Source organism: Cornus florida, unplaced genomic scaffold, assembly GCF_030987335.1.
Source record: "Cornus florida cultivar Cherokee Brave unplaced genomic scaffold, ASM3098733v1 CherokeeBrave_3.0.0_Hap2_Chr08, whole genome shotgun sequence".
NCBI classification, from domain to species: domain Eukaryota; kingdom Viridiplantae; phylum Streptophyta; class Magnoliopsida; order Cornales; family Cornaceae; genus Cornus; species Cornus florida.
The window spans coordinates 7,268,123-7,289,667 of NW_026775578.1; the positions used below are offsets into that span (position 1 = coordinate 7,268,123).

Consider the following 21,545-nt stretch of genomic DNA (forward strand, 5'->3'; position numbering starts at 1 on the left):
TAATCTCTCATCAATAGTTGTCACATTAATATGGTTAAAAATGGTCTCCCATCAACAGTTGTCACATCTCCACTAATATTATTAAAAATAATGCTATTAGGAGAGAGTGTTAGGATGATATTACTCCATTTTCCTTAAACAAAGGATACAACATAAGAATGTAAATTACCCTTGCAAGAAAAGAGGGGCTTTATAATTTAGCTTCATAGTAATGAGAAATTACCAAATGTTTAAGAGTACTGAATCAATATCTTCGATTTTGAATTAAAAGAAGTGTTTCAAAAGAAGTTTAGTTTAAGATTATACTAAATTTTCTTGGATTCCAAATTCAATCCAATGTGCCAATTCGATAACCCAACATTACACAATAACATAGAAGGAGGAAAGTGCAAGAAAATAATTAACCAACTCCATTGGGATCAAAAGATGAAGCAAATTCAGAAACAAAACATGAGAAACAAATGACACAGATCCATTAATGATTAATATATCAGGAAATTGAATTGCGAATTCAGATACAAATGACACAAGGGTTCAGAAGCCAACACCAAGTGAACTTGAATTCTTATCTTCATACCCAAATGAGACGCAATTTCCAAACCCACATCTCATATAACACACGCACAACATTCATCACCATATCTGAACAGAAAACCCTAGTTACTTTTTCTTACTTCTGTTATCCCCACTACTATTCCCTCCGGATGCTGCCTGAGCTGATTTCCGAGCTGCCTTCTCTTGAAGGGCTCTGGCATCCCTGCACATTAAATTAAGAAAAAATATTACTCTTATCATAAATTTATTTATTTATTTTGCAAGATACACAGCACGAAAAAATATATATATATTAATAAAATAAATTAATGACACTGTTTAACTTAAATTATTATAATAAAATTTTATCTACCCTATTTATTGGGTCATGGATCTACTAATTTTTAGATGAATTTAAAATGATTCATCATTGTACACAAACTTCAGTGATGACTAGTATTCCGTACACTTGTGAAAGAGTACCTGAAATCAGATGAAACTTGACGGTACTGATATTATTTGCTTGCACAAAATTTAAGTTGAAATATATATATATATATACATATTAAATGATGTCTGAGAATACTTCTAAAATTACACACCCAAATTAGAAACAGAGCAATTAGAAACGCTAAAACTAAATCAGAAAGAGAGCAATTGATTTAGAGAGAGAGAGAGAGACAAACCTCTCTCTTCTTTGTTCAGGGGTTAATCCATCCTCTTTTGGGTTCTTGGATTTGGTACCAGCCCTGGCTTGAGCCCTTTCGCGATCTCGCTCTCTTTGGTTACCCCGTTTCGCTTATGTTAAGCTCCAAAACAAACAAACCAAAATCATACACTATCTTACAAAGTGCAAACACAAATGCTAATTATCAATCAATTTTTTGCATTTAAGCAATTTGGTTGCCAATAAAACGTAGGAAAACAACCAAATCAGAGCCTCTAATTTTCCATTATTTGGGATCGGTGAAGACATACAATAGTTCCCAAATTACAGATCCAGTACAATTATTTAGATAATTGCAAGGTATTTTTTATTTTTTTTTCACCAATATAACAAACTCAAATTGAGCATAAAAGGTTGATCTGAAATCAGAGGAAAGAAGCATATCATAAGGATATGAGTCATTCTCGATTGTCGAACAGCCAAACAAAACTCAACAATAATAACTACAACACCCTGAAAAAGAAAGTTCCAAAACCAAAGAATAATCAATATAACATCAAAAATAGCAATCTAAACAAGCAAATTGGAAAGATAAAAGAGTTCCACATAAGGAAAGAAAGAGATGGTCACCTGATCAAGGCTAGAGAGAGGAGTTTTAGAGAGAGACAGAGGAGTTTTAGTTAGAGAGAGGGAGAGGTTTGGTTGACGATGATTGCACAGTTGTGCTACATGAGCAAACAGGGGGAGTTTTATCTGAGCCAGTCGATATCTAGAAGGATCGAGAAGCCGCGGAGAATTTCTTAAATAATTTTAAAAATTAATACTGACGGAGTAGTTTATTTTACGATGGTCTGTTTGGCTTGATATTAGCCGTCAGATCAAGAAGCTTCTTTGATTACCTTCTTTCTAGTAATCATGCGGTTTAGAGTGCTCGTTTAGTTGACTTGATAGATTAAAATCAAGGACCAATCACAATCTCCGAATTTGGAGAATTCCAGGTGAGTCCAGTTCTCCTACATCTAGTTGTTGCCAGTTATATCGTGACACGCGGCAAGAGATTACTGGCAGCGTACCATTCGTTGTGATTGTTCATGGGCCCAAGTTGGGTACATGGGTTCGGCCCTTCTCAGGGCCACAAATTAAGTGGGCCGAGTCCCAGGCCTATAATTGAGTGACGGATTTTTGGGCTTCCTAAACAGTACACTAGTTTTCAACCAACATGGACCACTATGAGAGATTGATTGGAAGTTCTTTACCATATTGAGTGGTACATCAATTAACCCAATAGGTGTGATATACGTGTTTGTTAACACTTTTATGCACTATATACCATCTTTTCCGAACATGACATTTATGTTCATAATATAATTAGTGCTTTGAATTGAAAAAGAGACCAATTCCATGCTGTCAAGCATAACTTGAGCGGATGATGGCAATCCTATCATGATGGCAATGTATGTATGTGTTGTGTGATTTAATCAATGTTTGTATATGTATGTGTTGTGTGTGTATATGTATATATTAAGATAACTATAAGCTTCCCTCAATAATTTGCCTTCTATACCTGACCCCACCAAAGAAATTAGGAATCATTAGTTTATGAATGAGACAAATGTGTAGACCAAATACCACCTCCATTTTTTTTTTATCAATCATATGTGTACCCCACAGTATGACAATATATTGTTTATTTTCTTCTTATTTTTGCAAACAAAAGAGATTCATCAAACTAAATTTAAAAAAACCAAAAAAGAAACTAACAAAAGAGTTTCATCAAACCGCAAAAAATTGGTGGTTCACTAGCTCAACCACTAACATCTACATGCCAGACACATCATCAAGTAACTGCAATAGAGGTTGGCCCAATTAAATCCTGGACATACTTTAATTGGTCAACGAGTCTGCCCAATCCGGTTCAACAATATGTCTTGTCCTAAGTTAAGGGGTGGCGGGCCTATCAGGCCTGGGCAATTTTTTAAACTTTTTGTAATCTTTTTGGTTTATCTAATCTATATATTAGCATATTTAATATTATCTACCTAAATCTGAGACTAGCTTGTACAGTTATAAATTAGTTATTAACTTAAATTTTTTACTTATATGCTATTATATGTCCTAACTTATAATTATAATATCCAATATTAGCAGCAATATTATTTAATATTTTTTACATACCTCTTCGTTAGGATTTATTTATGCTAGTATATTTTAAGGACATCATGACCCAGTTCCAATCATGTTACAGGAGGTCATAGAGAAAGAAAACTCGAGACTCTTTTTACCGTTTAATGATCATTTCTGGTTAGGTTAAAAAATAATAATAATAATAATAAATAATATTTTATAAATCATAACTCTGAAACTTGAATTTACCTCAATATCATTGATACTCGAAAGCTGTTATACTGACAAATACACTAATATATGATTGAACTTCAAAAATTAGTTGTTATTTTTTATTTTTTTCCTTCTGGCTACAATGATATGATTATTCTATTATGGCATGTAGTTTGGAGGTTGTGGGTTTGAAATGAAAAATAAGATTATTACATCCAAAGAGTTTGTCATGCCACTAATATCATAATTAATTATATAGTAATTAAAAATACATTTATTTTAATGCTTATGAAATTCCATGAATTGGAGTAGTATTTAATCAATGGGGTCAAATTGTAGGAGTAATAAAGTAATTTTAAAAAACAAAGGAGGAGCGGTGGACAACGATTCCATAAGTATCGCTACTCTGTCCAAAGGTCCCCTCACCTCCGTCTATCCACCCTCTAACATCCCACAAACAAACACACAACTCACACACACGGCGAGGGGAGAGAGAAAATATATAGCGAGAGAGAAATTCAATTAGTATGAATTAGGAAGAATAGGGGAGAGAGAAATTTGTAGACACAGACAAAAATTGCTAAAGTCTATTCGTATACCACGCGAAGGCTTTTTGTTTTAATCTTCTCTCCCTTCTTTTCCTTCCTTTTTGACTCACTTTCTCTCCGGCATTGTTTTTAGAATTTTCTCAGTATATACGCTTCTTATCCCTAATTGCGAAAAACACTTTTTTACAGACACAACAAAATCAAAAGCGAGAAGTATCAGATCTAGTCCTCTCTCTCTCTCTCTCTCTCTCTGATCGATTGATCAACGTAACTGACCTGACACGGAAGGTATCCAATGCTCTTTATTGTACAGACCTCTCCAACATTTAACAAAATTTTCATGTCCTTAAACTTATCAGATCTCAAGCTTTTCAATATTCTTTTTTCACACTAAATTCTGTTTCTTCAATTTGTTAGTGAATTTTCTGAGAAATTATAGATTTTCTCTAGCAAAAATTCACATATTTTTCTCTAGACAATCCGTAGACGAACTTTCCGATCCTTGAATTCTATAGAAACTCTGAATTCACAATTTTTTTATTTCCGCTTTCGGATTCCAAGATTGTTAAAAGCTTTGCAATCTAGATTTCGTTTATAAAATTTGTGATCGATTTGAATGGAAAGTGGTGGTGGTCGAAGAAGGAGATCGCACTCGGGCGAAGGAATCGACTCATTGAACCTTCGAGACTTCCTTCGAGTGAGAGACGAAGAGGAAAGCCGTAATTCGCTGGCCGGACTGACTCTAAGCGCAATCCTGGAGAGCGAGAAGAGAGCGGCGCCGGTTAACCGGACGCTCCTCGACATCATCCGAGACGACCCCAACGGCGGTTTCAAGAACAACAAGAAGAGCTGGAAAGTCTTCAGGAACAAGCTCCGACTCCGCCGCGCCGGCGCCGCCTGGATCTCCACCCTTCCGGTTCCGCGCTCCGACGTTCCGGTTCAGAACAACAACAGAGTGATAATATCTCGACGAAACTCAACTAGTTCTGTGAACACGCAAAATCAAATTCAACCCCAAATGTCAACATCACCGGCAATTAACAACGGATTGGTGGAAACAAATTCAGTTCCGAATACAGCAATGTTGAACGCAGGCACTCAAAGGGGCGGTGAGTCACCGATAGAGGCGGTGGCGGTGGAGGCGGGTGGGGACTCACCGGTGAGGATGTCATTGATGGCATTGTTGGCGGAGACCGATAGAGAAATGGGGTTGGATGGTTCGGCATATATGGTGGATGATGATGAGATATTGGAAATGGAGGCGGAGGAGGAGGAGGAGAAGGAAGAAGAAGACCACGGCGGAGGCGGTGGTGAAGGTGGAGGGTATAATAACTGCTGTGTGTGCATGGTGAGACACAAAGGGGCGGCGTTTATACCTTGCGGACATACATTTTGCAGGCTGTGTTCGAGGGAAGTTTGGGTTCAGAGAGGTAATTGCCCTCTCTGCAATGGTTTCATTTTGGAAATTCTTGATATCTTCTGAACTAAATTAATCATCATCATCGTTGTCGGTCGGCAACAACCCTGCACAGCACTGAAGTCTAAACTGTTCGGTTATGATATTTTCTAGTAATATTTTTTCTTATCTTAAGTTTTTGTAATTTTGTGTTTTTTATAGCTAGCATCTGGGTTGGTGAACAATAAGAAGTTTGATTTTGGATTTTCAACATGATCACAAATCAGATATTATAGTAATTTGTTATGGCAGTTGGTCGCCATTTTGTATATGCATGTTTGTAGCATTTTTAATGTATGCATTACAATTTTAGATAATACTAATATATAAAATAAATAAATAAATAAAAAGAATTATGAAATAATATGGCGGACTGGATGAAAATATATACTCCGTACCATATAGAATCAGATGTTCTATTCTTACAACACTGAACCAACTGAACCAATGGATGATTAATTTTAATGATGGTCATGGTTGGATGGATTGATGAATTCTTTGATCCACTCAGTTGTTGATAAACTGAAACTTGTTCATTGCAAATTTATTGAATGCTTAGGATGCCAATGTGTCAAATCTTTAAACAGGACACGTAAATATTCAATTTTTTAAAATAAAAAATAATTTGTGTATGCTACAGTGTCGTGTATAGGTTTTAAGCAATGACACAACAAATTGAACTATTTTGATATGTTTTGATGCCTATTTGGTATCCATATTCAAGTATTGTGTGTTTGCCATGAGCATGGTTTATCATATGTATGGCCTGATTTGTAACTCTTTGTCAAAGGTTTCATATCGTTGCACATTTTTTTGAATTGTTCAATTTGATCGATTTACACCAATATTCGTATGAATCCATTATATTGCGACCGATACCGCGGTTGAACCATAGCCTTGAGTAAATTTGCAGTCAAATACATCAAACAAATACTGTAATTTTCCCATAATTTTGCTGAGATTTAAACAAGCTCATGAAGCCTGACTGAAATGGAACACATAAATTTACCGGCCGGTGGTATCTCAAGAGCAAAAAGAAGGTACGTGAATTAGCACTACTCATTAGAGAAATGCAGTTGCCCACCTAATTGCAAGCTTTTGCTGTTAGCTAATAATAGGGTCAACTGTGTTTTTCATCATGCATGGCCGCAGTGGCTTGTTTCTGCTGTTTCAATGATTGTAATCTTATCTCTAGTTGCTAATAAAATTTTCACTCTGTCCCGAAAATTAAAATAAAATAAAAAATCACTTGTTAAATTTGTTACACTTACCTTTCTTTGTTTTCAACATCCGGCAGGTTATGTGAAATTACCTTTATGCACTTATTATTATCTAAACAAGACTAACTAAAAAAGAGCTAAGGGTATTTTTGTCATATAATTCTTTAAATTTGACCACGTTGGGCCCCACAGGAATGATTGTGACTATCTTTATGAACGGTGCGAGATACTGAATGAGTTACAGGGTGTTATAATCCCACTTCGTCAAGGAAGACAAAGTGTTGTATGTAAAGTTTAACATCTTTCTATAACATAATGCATTTTAAAGTCGTGAACCTATCGAAATTCTAAAATTAAACGTGTTTTTTATAAAGTAGTATCAATAGGTAAAAATAGACAATATTGTGTCTGAATAGGAAATAGGGTGAAGAAGCCTGCGTAACATATCCAAACTAGGTGTAATTTTTTATATAATTTTTTTTTTAAAAAAAAATGATAAAAAGTCTCAATCGGATTGTTAGGCACACTAACAAATGGTGTGAGATTTATCCAATTGGCACATTCTAACTGAGAAGTCCACATCCACACCAGCTATAGAGACATGGTGACCATTAGTGGTCTATTCTGGTTTGGGGAAAACATGTTGATAAATGAAACTGACTCTTCTTTGTGTGTGGACGATGGAGGAGCCAAACCTCCAAATCACAATCTATTTATTACAGCCGTAAATTACCCAGGATGATGTTAACGGCTCTCTATACTCTATAACAAAGTGACATTTAAGCAAATGAAGAACCACAAGATTGATCAACTTCATTATTTAATTCATGTTTCAACCAAACTTCATTACTTGTACAGACCATAAATAACTCCATCCAACCTAAGATTTACACAATATTCTCTTCTTTTATTACAAAATCATTTCTCGCCTGCACTTTTGGTGTTAAAAATTAATTTTGGTCTGTCCTTTGACATCCTTGCAATTAACATGAAATGAATTGGTCCAGCAACACCCTGTCACAGGGGAAAATATAATACAATGCCGCTTTTGTCTATATGTTTTTTTGGTAGGTAAATCACATCACGCAATGCACCTATTTGTGTCGTTGGAGATTCAAACTTTTTATCTGATGAAGGATCACTTACAACAAGCACACCAAATAAAAAACTAGTCATAAATCTGATTTCAACCGAGTTTTACACTTGTAAATTCGAACTTTTACTAATGTTTTTTCCCAATGTTACAGGGAGAATTTATTCCACATCGAATGCGAATGGAAAAATGAATGAGTATTATTGGGTGGATATGAATTTATTCCACGTCGAATTCGAATGGAAAAATGAATGAGTATTATTGGGTGGATATGCAGTATTATCCAAGGATAAATGGGCAAGCACTTACCCGTTACAATTGGTATTAAAGTCAGACTCAATCCTTAATTCGGTGTCACGCTAAGCGTCGGGTCTTCGACAGGATGATCAGTTCAGAGTTTGTCTCATGATCCGGTGTCACACTAAGCGTTCGGGTCTTGTCTCATGATCCAGTGTCACGCTAAGCGTCCGAATCTTGACCTCGGATAGACAGGGTGATCAATTCAAAACTTGTCTCATGATTCAATGTCACGCCAAACGCTCGGATGTTCACCCGACCCAAAACCAGTCATTGCAGGATCCTCTGCAACAAATGTGTAGGTTGATGAAATTTAAAGTTGTAGTGAAGTTGTTTGGTAAATTCAATTAAACTTGGTGGGGCAGATTTCAACCATGAGAGACACTCGGGCTGAGATTACCTTTTAAACCCAACAATTCAACCAAATCATATTAAAGACACACAGTACTGGGTTTTTACACTGAGTTCAGACACCATAAAGGACAGCAATATCAGTTCATGGGACCCTTAGCTCATGCACATCGTCATCACGTTCCTTTCACAATTAGCCCTAGTATTTTGCATTTTCTATTTTATTATTCTGTAAACTTTCAACATATATATATATATATATATATTTATATATATATTCAACTCTAAACTTTCTACATTCTCATCCACAGATTTTGGTAAATCATTTGAGAAAACTATTCAAAGTAAATAAATACATCATATATTTGTTTATCCTCCAATCTTTTTTCACTATTAGAATCTGATATAAAAATAAGTGTTAGTACTATATTGGTTACATGATATTTATTTATTAAAATTAAAATTAGAGAAAAATTAGTTCAAATATTAAATTATTTTTTCTTCAATTTGGATTCCTCCGAGACATTAATTTAATGCAAACAAACTTAGCATAATTGAAGTGAAGGGCCGAAATTATCACGACCTCTTGATTTAGTGGAACCTAAATTACATAATTATTATAAATAGCATAATTGCATGTTTTTGTTCTCACACTCTGCGCATATTTTTTCTTTTATTTTTAACTTAAATTTTGTTATTTTTCAGACTCCAACTCAATGCCATTTAAGAATAAAACTCACTTGTGATGCGACTCTTTCCACGCAACTTAAGAGTGAAACCCACTAGTGATTCCCTCTGCATCGAAGGACCGTGACATAGGTCCTCAATTTCAATTAATTGCTTTTGTGAACAAGTATTTCTTAAACATAATAAATGAACAACAATTATATTTTGCAGTTGTTCAAAAACTTATTGACAACTCAGGACTTAAGTTGGGGTCATTTAAAGGACCATTAAAACAAGACCAGACAAAGCTGCATTTTTTTCTGACAGTGAACTTACTCAAGTATTGCTCATTAACCCCAAAATAAAAGCCAAAAAAGGAGGCAAATGGGCATGTGTGTTACTTATAATATAATGTGAAAGTACTAATAATGCTTTCCACTACAAAGACCAATTATTGTGTGTCATTAACACCAACAATAGAGCATGGCTCATTCATGTTCGCATGATTATTAAATCAAGCCAACATCATTTATTAAACTAGTCCATTAAATAAAGTTAATTTTTTTGAATCCCAAAGAAGGGAGATTGACTCTTAAGGACTTGTGAGCATTGAACAATCATAATCACCATTCTCACATTTATTCTATATTAATAGGATGGTATAACATGTGTACATACATATTTGCTCAAAAACTTATATTATCTTACGCTCAAACTCACAGATGCCTTACAGATGCCTTACCTATTTGAATGACACACCCAGATGCCTTTTAGATTGGGCGCTTGGTGTGGTACCAAATTAAGATTGATACCAATTATAACAGGTGCATACTTTTTTATACCCATTTCACTTCACATTCGGATTTGATGTGAGACAAGTTTTTCTTTGTAACAGATGGCCATATAAAAATGGAAAATGATTTTAAACTAATTTTCCAAACCGATTTGACCATTATACTGTGATCCCGTAAATAAGATCTACACTACATTCACTTGGGAATTACAATTTTGGAATTGAAATTGGTAAAATCTGAAGAATAATTTAATTCAATTTTTTGAATTGTTTTTCTCTAATTCCACCAATTTTAATTCTATGCTGTAAAATACATCCTAAATAGATTTAAATAACAATTTTTATTTATTATTATTTTTTTTAAATCCCGGCAAACACACTAAAAGAAGCAGCACAAAATCAACAAAAACAATCCTTAGTTGCTAAAAAACCTGATATGAGGAGGGATGTGGACAAGAGCAACATCCTGCAAAAGATGATTTAAATAGCATTATACAAGTCAGCTTTAACAAATTCGGAGTACATTAATTTATCTTGTTTTATCATTCTACAAGTAAGATCAGACCATTGCACCTTTATTTACCATCTCAATCATGTTCAATTTCGTTTTCCCAGTCTCCAGCATTGACTTTAGTGTTTTTTCATCAAAATCTTCCAAAATCCTAATGGTCCAGTTATTGATCTTTGTTGATTTCATCAAAATTTCTCCAATCCTAATGGTTTAAGTCATTAACATTTGTTGCCCATGTCCAAGACATCATAGTCGATCTTTTCTTATTTTATCTCCAATAAACAATACTTTAAACCATCTCACTAATATAATTATATTTATAATCTTTTTTTTTTTTTTTTTCATTTACATCACATATCCATCTCAATATTTGCCTTTCAGCTACAGTTTAACATATAATAACCATTTTATAAAATTTATATTATTTAAATTTCAGCAATATACAAAGAAAACAAGCAGCTAAACAAAGAAAAAAAGAAAAAAGTTCATGATAATTCAAAAGGCGCTATCAACTAAAAAACACTCTTGATTCTGCTTGGGAATTTAAAGTCACAGGCAAATTGGGAACTGAGAATCTAACAAGCAGGTGGCTCAGCCTTTCCGTATCTTTGTCCCAGACACCTATTTCTATTTTCTATACAGAGGTTGAGCACCTCCCTGAGAAGCTACTTCAAGCAGAATCGCCGTCTGCTTGAAGCAGCTCGCTCTTTTACTATTCAGTATGGGTATTCCTAAGACACTTTCTGAGGCGATGCTGTTCTCAGCCATGTGAGAGCTCTTGACTTCAAGGTAACCACCGAGTTACTTCAAGGTCGTGGAATCATTCATTCCATTCCTCCACGAGTTTTTGGATGTGTATGTTTTGTTCATGGTCACCAATGGTCCCATTCTATACACGCACACAAGGAATCAAAATAACTACCTAATTAGGGGGCTAACATTTGCTAAGCAACAGCAGATCCAACAGTGAGTCAGGAACTAATGAAAATTCTGTGTGAAATTGATTAAGAGTAAAAACCAATTTAATACCCAGAAGGCTAAAATATAAGGTTCACCAAGAACTAAAGAATTTTTTACCTAAAAAAGCTAAAAAGCCTACAACAAATGTGAGTGAGAAGATGAGTGCAAGGAGTGCAAGGAATGGTACTTTACTAAAACTGAAATTCATCCATCCTATAACGAATTTGCCCTACATTATGGGTATCAAATGAAACTTCCAAGACTTCAGTGACGAAAATCATATTTGACATGCAAGTTTCCTTCCCAATCATCCCACATCCTAGAAGAATATACATGTTTCGAACTCAGTTTCAACGAACTTAAACTAACAGAGGGAAGAATCCACTTCATTTGACCACAAAATAAACAAATGAAGATGCACAAACAGTAAAAACGTATAAAAATCCATCCTACGTATGTGCACACAACCTTTCTATGATCTCACACAGCAAAATAGATTGACTACTAGAAATAATAGCTGCACCACGTCTAATATACACATTACACTTCTGGAATATGTTTGAAACCATAGTTTGCACATACCAAATTCACAACCAATTAGTCGTTCTGAACATGTAGCTGTTGCAACTAAGTGTGTATATTTACTTGTAAGGTTCTCAAAAACAGTACACTGAGAATTAATGAAGATTATAAATCAAGTCACACTGATATCTGCAAACAAATTATACTGAGTCCTATTATATGAATACCAATTCAATCTTGTCACACAAATTCTTTTAATATTTTTTTAAAGTTTCTAGATGTATAACAACAACAAGGTTCATGATCTTTTGAGCAACAAAGAATCCCAAGTGAATACAGGATAGACGCATTACAATTTTTTCTGAAAAAGAGGAAGAAAAGAAAAGAAAGAAACAAAGACGGGGGAGGGGGAATCTCTCATACTCAGCCTCAGGCGCTCAACACAGATCTTGTATCAGTGTCCCACCAGGTAAAAACAACAGATATTTGTTACCTAGAAAACCACTTGGAAACATAAACCTTTCACATCCTTAGAGTAACACCAAACCGATGGTGAACTATTAACTTTTATGCTAGGTGGCCCCAGGATGATACATAAAAACTCAACTCCAGAAAAACAACGGAGAAACACCACAGGCAAGGAAAATTTGAGAGAAAGCACTTATCTACTCAACCTTTGGTTCTCATGATTGTGATGCTGCCTTTGCCTCCTTCAGTGCATATCTTAGTTTTACCAACAACAGGCTTCCCGGAAAATGCTGAAGTGGGATAAGAAGCAGGACCTTCTTTACTTTGCTTCAATTTTGATGGTGGCGGAGTGTGTATCAGCTGGTTTATGTCCTTTAGAGTTACATCTCCGTGGGCACCGCATGGTTTAATGAAGGCAAATGGATAGACAACAGAAGCAGCTAACTTTGATGGAGTTTGCATGTATGACTTCCTACCTGAGTATGACAAATATAAGCTCAATTGTAAGAATCTTGCTATGATTAACAAAGTGGTGACTTCATAATTGAGGACACATTAATACAAACATGGAAACAGTGCACATCTTTGGACATAGTTGGATCAAAATGTGATTTCTTGTTCTCAAGCGACCTAAACTGGGAAATCGACACATTATTGAGAGAAAAATTTGGAGTTTATTGTAATTCTTGAGTTTGAACAATATAAGCCAAAAAAAGCAGATTAAGACAAGAGAAAACCTTTAAAAACAACATTTCGACGAGTTTGAGTGGGATGCTCTGGAACTATATTAGCTTCATATTCAGGTGGCACATTGCAGAGCTCTACACAACAGTGAACTATTGTTATAGACTAGTTTAAATGTTAAAAAGGAGGGAAAAAAGAAAAGGCACAATGAATCAATCAGGAAAGGTAAAATAAAATAAAAAGAAAAACAATCAGTTATTGGATGGAAAAAACAGCTTCACATACCTGTAATATCAATTTGAACATCAGATGATGCCCCACACATATTCCTGCATCCCAAAAGATTAAAGTAATCAATTTAAAGAGAAAAACATATTAAATTTGAAGGATTAAAGATAAGATTGAAAAAGGAACATACATATCGTCAGGGCTGAAATGCATCTCAGCATCATTAAAGCAATCAGCTAGCCATCCCTCAGATGACTGATCCAGGCCCTTATAACAAGATGTAGATGTATCTTCTGATATGCATTACATTTTAATTAAAAATCCCGAGTAGAATATTGAGTTCCCATGCATGTCAGAACCAAATTTTACTAGAGACAAACCTGCAAACCCTGAAACCCACTGTGACATATCGGAGAAAGTTTCTTCAATTGAATCGTCCCTTCCCTAAACATATATAAAAAAATATGGATTTAAGTACTATTCATGCAACATGTAAAAATATTTCTATAGAACTTCATTCCACATCACAAGTTAAGAATTAAAAAGTTCATTCCATTGCATACATTGTTAACTAAAACTACTAGAGTTTGAACATGATTACATGAATTATGTATGAACATGAAGAAGAACAACTTATTAAATAAATAGGTTGAGGCCAACTACAAAATGGTTTCAAAAAGAAAATAAATAAATAAAAAGAGAGATGCAAAACATATGAGGTATATGACAAGGTCCCCCATAAACAATAAGATTTTCATGATAGCAATATTTATAAACTTCCACATTACCTTTTGTGCCATGAACATTTCAGTGAGTATATAGACCAGTGACGATCAGATGTCACATTTTCAAAAGAGGAAGTGGTAGGTTGGTGCAAACTTTGATTTTAAGAATGTTCAATGTGGATAGCATCTCCTCAGTGCAAAAATCCAACAAGGAAATAGTATGTTGGCGCAAACCTTTGAATTTAAGAATGTGGATGGCATATCCTCATTGCAAAGGTAGGCATCCAAAACATCAGTGTCGAACTGTAGCATTCGGCGCCTCTTTACTTGTGAAGAAGTCTCCCTGCAATACTCTGATTCCTTGTTCATGTATTCTGCAATTAATTCGTTCAAATAAAAGTAGTTCCTTTGAACTGCACTATCAATTAAAAGCTAAAAGAATGACACTTATCGGGAAGAAAATAAATAAATTACCAGTATTGGTAACACTGTAAGCCAAATCCCCACAGTCTTTAATTGGGGTTGTTTGACCAAACATGTAGGAAAGATCTTCTTCGTTTTGGCTCACTCCATCCCCTAGGAATTCAGATATGTCTGCTCACAACAGTTAGAGCAATTCAATATCAGTAACTCTGCCCCAGTAATTCAGCATTAGTAACTTCACTCTAGTATATTGATTTACTACTGAATCAAAAACGTAAGTCTAGCTCACCAAGATTGGTATCCTTTTGGAGACAATAATTCTCTCCTTTCCAGTCCCACATCCTGCTGCTATCATTTCATACAAAAAAAAAAAAAAACTACTATTAGTTCCCGAATAATAATTAACCTTTAAAGGTAAACATGTGAATGTAAAAAAACACTTCGATTCAAGCTCAAGTAAAAGTGGATGTAGTCTTGTAGAAAAAGTTGCAAGGTGCTATATTAAGGTCATAACCTAATACTTGAGCTGCATTCTAGTTAAATATAGTGAAATTTAAATTGGTTCAAAATAATCAAACGGAAATAATAAATAAATAAATAAATTTATCTACAACCTACACAGGAAAAAGCCAAAAATAAACATAATATAGTAGCATAAGAACAAAAAGAGTGAAACGAATAAACTTAATTAGACCACAAAATAAAAACAGGAGGAGCATTAGATCCAATTACAAGAGCAAATCGGAACAATAAACAGCTCCTGAAAGAATGCTGAAACAAAGTCATCCACAATCATGAAATGCATGAAAAAAGAATACCTATCAATAATTGGATCTGTGAGAGAGAGGGGTGCGCTTAAAAAATTAAATGGAAGAGGATCATAAACTATGTTAGACAAAATCGCTCACTCTGATGAAAATTATAGCAAAAAATCACTTAGAAAAATTAAAAAGACAGAAAAAAAAAAGAAAAAAGAAAAAAAACCATCAAATACTCAACGCTCATACTGATTCTCGTTTCGCGATTGGAGTATAATCAAACAAAACGCAGAAGAGACCAAGTAAAATCAAGAAAAACCCAATCTATCAAGCCAACATTTTCATCCAGAGAAATTCAGATATGCACAAACAAGTACTCCTATAAACAATGACATCGAAGTCAACATTTTCAACTAACCCATTAACACATATCACAAACAATGCATTCCCAAACCAACCCAGTAATCAAAAACCCCAAAAATAGAAGAAAGAGAGGTCACCATACCTGTCATTGTTCTTATCCATTTCAATAATATCTATCTGCAATTGAACGCGAGGTAGAAGAATCGGAAGTAGAGGGTATCTTACTCTAGTCACAAATCACTCTCTCATCTACTACTACACCATCAAAAGTAGCCGTTGCAAGGGATCAATTGTCGGCATATAATCTATATATATATATATAAACACAAAATTACAGTGGTGCTTGAGATTTGTGCAAGGGAGGAAAACGCCGACCCTCACTCCTCTCTATTTTCTCTCTCTTCTTTTCTTGGGCTATTTATTATATCTCCATTCACAACCACGACAGAGCACGCTGGTCCCTCCAAGTCCGTTACTCGTGGGGTTACGTTTTTTACTTAATTATTTTAATCACTTCATTAATCTTGTTTTGGAAAAGTAAAAAGATCGATTGAGCTGGGTCAGGGTGCAGGGAAAAATCCCCTCTAATAAAAGTCATTTACGTGGTCACAATATAAGTTTTATTTTCAATCTATTGACAAGTTACAAAAGCCCAGCTCTGTTCAAGGCCGGACAGAGACCCAACAGTCCAAAGTCGCTAATGTTGAACTTTCAGCCCATTAACAAAGTCTTCTGGACCAAGTTGCATGCGGCTCAAATTCATTTAAAGAAGGAACGAGTCTTGCTAATGACATAATCCAATATAGAAGGAAAGTTCTATGTAGGAAAAGTCTGGCATGAAAAGAATTGTAAAAGGAAAGAATTCTACTTATAAAGAATGGTATATAGAATGAATTGAAGTAATTCCATTACCTTTTTGTATATAAAAAGAAGCAGAAACCTCTAATAAGATTCATCGAGCAATATATGTTTTTCTCTATACAATTCTTGTTAATTATTATTTTATTTGAATGAGTTGTATTATTTATTTTTTAATTATTTTTGGTTAAGAAAATTTTTGCACCTACAGTGACTGACCATTAATTGATGATTGAGACAACAGCTATTACCGTTTTAGTTGCTGGTAGTTTAGGAAAAAAAATTCAAGTAATATTTGTAAGTTATCTAACTTTTTAAATTTAAAATAATAATTTAATAGTAAATCTTTTATCTCACAAGTTGGACGTTGAAATATGGAACTTGTTTGGTTTACAATTATAGAAACAGTTGTTTGATTTGTTTGATTTGTAATTATCAAAAATAGTTGAAAATTATTATAAAAATGTCTTTTATAATTATATAAAAAATATTATATTTTCAGAAAGAAATTTTTTTTAATAGTAAACAAATTCATCATCCCAGATATATTTGAAGTTTGTCATATATATAGGGTCCACGATGGCATGTCAAGTTATTCTATTAAGAACAAAGCATTGTGTTATATTAAGGGATGACTCTGATTGACGCATGAACAATCACAGTTGTCCTCGACTGTCTCCTCAAATTAAATTAGAAACGAATTAGGAAATGAGAGAAAACTCATTTTATGATATTTTGGATTTGGAATCATAATTTAACAAAATATAAGATTTTTTTATATAAAATATTATACTTAGAATATGTTTTACAATTGTATTTAATTATTTAATTTATACAGAGCAGAAACTCCAATTCAATTCCGAGGAAGAAAGGAAATGAGGTGAATGTTCAATTTTAAAGTGAGATATGATAGTTTATTTTCCTTTGTACCTTACCCACCTCATGCACATCCCACATTTCTCAAATTTTCCACCACATCAGCCTCAAATCTCTTACGTCTTTTTTGAAATTTATTTTATATTGTGTTCAACGGTATAAAATTAGAGTTTTAAAATTAAAATTAGTGAAATTTGAAAAAATTTTAATTTTATTTTATTAATTGCATTTTTCCAATTGTACAAATTTTTGCATTTTTTCAATTATACAAATTTCAAATTTATAACTTCAATTCAATACAAACGAATACAACCTTAAAACACTTGGACTTGAAATTGACCTTCTTTTGTAATGGACTGCTTTTTATATTTTTAACAGAGCAAAACAAATATTTACAAAGCTTCATATAATGGATCGTTATAAATTGGGCCTTGTGTAAAAGAACAAAGCTTCTTATAATGGATCGTTTATACATTGGCCTTTCACGCACCAAACCCCATGCCTATTCAGAAGACATAATAAAAAACTCATTTTGTTAGAAATCCAAAGAAAGTGGCAGAGCAGCCCAAATCAAGAGGAAATGAAATTAGGGTTTTGTTAATTTTGATAAACATGAAAAAGAATATATAAAATAAGAAATTGTTTGAAGATCAGTAATAGTGATTGTGGACAATTATGATGCTCTTGTAGTTACCGGAAAAAAATAAAAAAGGAAGGATAAAAGATAAATTATAATGATATTGTGGTTTGGACTTACACATGGACAAGGATTTGGATTCCTTGGGGTGAATATTATAGAACATAAGGATTAATATAGTAATATAGAATTTCGATTTATTTATCATAATTACAATTCTAAATTCTATATTACCCTTTGCGTTCCACACAATTTCATTTATATGTTTTGATGCAACCAAAACAAGAAATTTAAAGAAAGTAAATTTATTTAAGTATTTTTTAATAATAATAATAATAATAATAATAAACATTTAGATCCCAATCTATAAATCAACATATTACCACCTAACAATGCAAAAGGGTTTTGTCTAGTATTGCCACAAAGGTAGAGGGAAAAAATTACTAGAAATGTTTAACTTTCATAAACAAGTGGTATGTACATCATACATACCACTTGAGTTGGATTTGATTATTATTATTATTATTTTATTTTATTTTATTTTATTTATTTATTATTATTATTTTTTTTTGTCGACATTTGAGTTGGTTGAGTAATATAAAATGTGTATAAAATTTTATTACTATGTATTATATAAAAAAGTATATAAAGTTGGGTCTTCCTCGTACCTCGATGCAGTTGTTTACTTGTCTCCATACAGTGGGGCCCATCTTCCTTTATCTCTATATACTCCATTTATACAGCCTAGCCAATGACAAGTCTTATCCACTCTGTTGGAGTGTTGACCGTCCTGGTTTTTTTTAAAAAAAAAACCAATCAAACTCCATCTTTTAAAAAAAAAAAAAAATCTTTTTTAAGCCTTGAATTATTATTTTTTTACTCTTCTCAAAACCAATGTTTGTTTAGCGAGAATTCTTTATCAGAATAAATAATTAAAAAAAATAAAAGGGTCTCAAATATTAATTCTTGTTTTATAGTTATTTTTCAGTAAAAAAGATATCTATCAATTATAAGGAAAAATATAATTTTTAAAAAATATATTATAAAAATTCAAAAACAATATATATCTATTAAAGACATTCTTTTTTTAACAATTATTTTATTACTATACTTTATGTAAGTGATGAATGACACTATCAATGTTATTAGTCACTTATGTAAATGTAGTTAGATGTATTTGACTTTTAGACTTTGTGTGTGAGAGAGAGAGAGAGGAGAGAATATCTGCACTATTTGATGTTGGTTTCAGAGAATCTTGTAATTAGTATGATAATCTGCAACTGGATCAAACCAGAGAAGGGTTCTTTGCTCTCTATTCCCTTGCCCATTTGAGACCACATTGGTCTGTAATGTGTAAGGTTTTCCTTCTCTATTACCCAAGAACTCGAAGTCTAGTTCATCGTGTCGGAGTGCGAAGTTAGCTGCAATAGATTAATAGACCAACCACATACATAGATTAAAAATTAACCTGGATCAAGAGTATGGCATGAGAAGCAAATATTAATTTAATTTTGATTAGTCACTAGAAATTAAATTAATTTTTTTTTTCCCAGAGGATTATTATAAGATTATATATGAAATGAAATGAAATGTAAGGCATGCATGAATTTATATGAAGTATAAATTACATAGAAAGCTGTAACAACTCCTGCAGAGTCCTTGTCTGGCAGCTTAATCCTCAAATGGAAGAATCCAGATCCATAGTTTAGCTTTGACCCAAACCCAGCTCCTATATTATATATAATATATGCACAATTAAAACCATTAAAATGAAGAAATGGAAAGTAGTATATACCAGCCTTGTACCATGCATTCATATATACCAGAAATGCAATGCTAGCCAGAGTCATTCATGCAGTGTATGGTTGTTAATGATAGTCAAATAGAGATCGAGACATAATATATTTAAGAAAAAGTGGATTGAATTTACACAGAAAGACATACACAGTAGGGGTGGTCTTATATAATATATATATATATATATATATATATATACACACGCAATATGTTCAGGGCATAGCAGTGCTCTTGAATCACAAAGTGAACATGCATTTTTTGTGAACATGCATTTTGATAGCTCTTCCCTGATTCACATAAAATTTTTAAATCAAAAAGAAATTCTTTATTTACAAATTTTCAAGATAATTAAGATTTTTTTTTTGAGAAATGCGTGTAGGAGATTTATAACTAAATTTTCTTTAGACTTGTAAATTTTTTTTTTTATTTATTTATTTAAAAATTACCTTGATGTCTCTAGCTAAATGGGTGGAAACAACATGGATTTTAGATTTAAGAAGAAGTCAACCTGTGTGGAGGGAAAAATATCCCTTCAATGAGAATAATCCACGTCATCATAAATATAAACTTATCCTTGATGAGTTTATGAAGCCCATCTCGTTCAAATCCAAATTGAGTTTGAGGCTAGTCTAAGATTACTGTTCACAAGCCCAATACTATTGTTATTTGACCTTCAGCCTGTTGAAGCCCGAATTAAGAGATTATCATCCCAACATGTTAACATTAAACATCCGGCCCATTATTCAAGCCCAATTGATTCAAGGTATATTCAACCCACTTTTCCAAGATTGAACAAATCCTATCGGTAGAAGGATTTATCATAAAAGGAGAATTCTTTGATAGGAAGAGTTCTGTACAAGGCAAGTTCTGCGTAGGAAATATTATACCATAGAAAGAACTCTATTTGATACGATAGAATTGGAGGACAAACAACGCGAGTCTTACCTTAATTTTACCAATTTTTGTGTATAAATAGAGGCCCAGACCTCCAATAAAAGGATCCAAGCACTTCTTTATACACTGTTCTTATTTATTTTTATTATTTTTGAGTGAGTTATTTTATTTTTCTCAATCATTATTGGCTAAGCGAAATTTTGCACATACAACATGATTTAATCAATTTATATATATATTTATATATATTAAAAATAAAAAAAAATCAACCTGAAAATTTATCCATGGAAAGCTGGATTTCTCTTCCTTGGTTTAGAGGCAAAACATGATCATTTCCCCATGTAATACTATAATTCACATCAAAGCTAGAATTTCTTGCTCCAATACCATCCATCACCACACCAAGTAGGAGAATTATTAATGCAAAAAAACTCAATAGAGAAAAACCTATTTCTAAAAAATTTTAACAACCGCTTGAAATGCTCTAAATTTTTTTAATACTTTATATTATTATTTATTTAAAAATAATGTATTAAACTACATTAATGTACTGAAACTCTTTTTATTTTTAATAATACTGATAGTATAAATATAGATATAAGTATTGTTGGTAACTTCGGATCCGCAATTACCATGTAGGTTGGAGTGTAGTAACAAAAGGGTGTTTAGATCAACTTCAATGCCTACAGCCGTAACTTCGCTTATTGGGTTCTAATTCCTGGCCCAAATCTTTGGGCTCTGTACATTACCTTATTTAACCAAACTAACTCTCCATTTCAGAGAAAAAAAAAAAAAAAAAATCAAATTTATTTTCAAATAGAAAGAAGTTTTGTTATTTTTAGAAATTTAAAGAGTTTCCAAATTAAATAATTCACCCGT

The 21,545-nt window shown here is 33.1% G+C and overlaps 3 protein-coding genes and 1 pseudogene across 7 annotated transcripts; 1 reads left to right on the top strand and 3 right to left on the bottom strand.

Moving 5' to 3' along the window:
- Positions 1–451: 451 nt before the first annotated feature.
- LOC132269645 (uncharacterized) lies at positions 452–2,794 on the bottom strand. The gene is made up of 5 exons (XM_059770895.1): positions 2,766–2,794; positions 1,832–2,000; positions 1,657–1,714; positions 1,221–1,326; positions 452–757 (listed from the first exon to the last, which is right to left on the bottom strand). The coding sequence occupies exons 1-5, from the start codon at positions 2,792–2,794 to the stop codon at positions 661–663; spliced, it is 459 nt and encodes a 152-aa protein (XP_059626878.1). The 3' UTR covers positions 452–660.
- A 1,162-nt stretch (positions 2,795–3,956) lies between these two features.
- Positions 3,957–5,811, top strand: LOC132269146 (uncharacterized). Its single transcript, XM_059770219.1, has one exon. It carries the CDS (start codon positions 4,703–4,705, stop codon positions 5,567–5,569), a length of 867 nt encoding a protein of 288 aa, XP_059626202.1. The 5' UTR covers positions 3,957–4,702; the 3' UTR covers positions 5,570–5,811.
- A 6,381-nt stretch (positions 5,812–12,192) lies between these two features.
- On the bottom strand, positions 12,193–16,014 carry LOC132269147 (protein XRI1-like). Of its 5 annotated transcripts, none has more exons than XM_059770222.1 (9): positions 15,747–16,014; positions 14,773–14,831; positions 14,535–14,654; positions 14,295–14,434; positions 13,716–13,779; positions 13,526–13,625; positions 13,393–13,436; positions 13,161–13,244; positions 12,193–12,899 (listed from the first exon to the last, which is right to left on the bottom strand). In XM_059770222.1, exons 1-9 carry the CDS (start codon positions 15,764–15,766, stop codon positions 12,625–12,627), a joined length of 906 nt encoding a protein of 301 aa, XP_059626205.1. In that variant the 5' UTR covers positions 15,767–16,014; the 3' UTR covers positions 12,193–12,624. The 5 variants fall into 5 exon arrangements, with proteins under 5 accessions (XP_059626205.1, XP_059626204.1, XP_059626203.1 ...); XM_059770221.1 differs by having other exon boundaries at positions 13,526–13,628; positions 14,773–14,828; positions 15,747–16,013; XM_059770220.1 differs by having other exon boundaries at positions 13,526–13,628; positions 15,747–16,013.
- A 3,128-nt stretch (positions 16,015–19,142) lies between these two features.
- LOC132269646 (xyloglucan endotransglucosylase/hydrolase protein 2-like) lies at positions 19,143–21,060 on the bottom strand (annotated as a pseudogene).
- Positions 21,061–21,545: the final 485 nt, after the last annotated feature.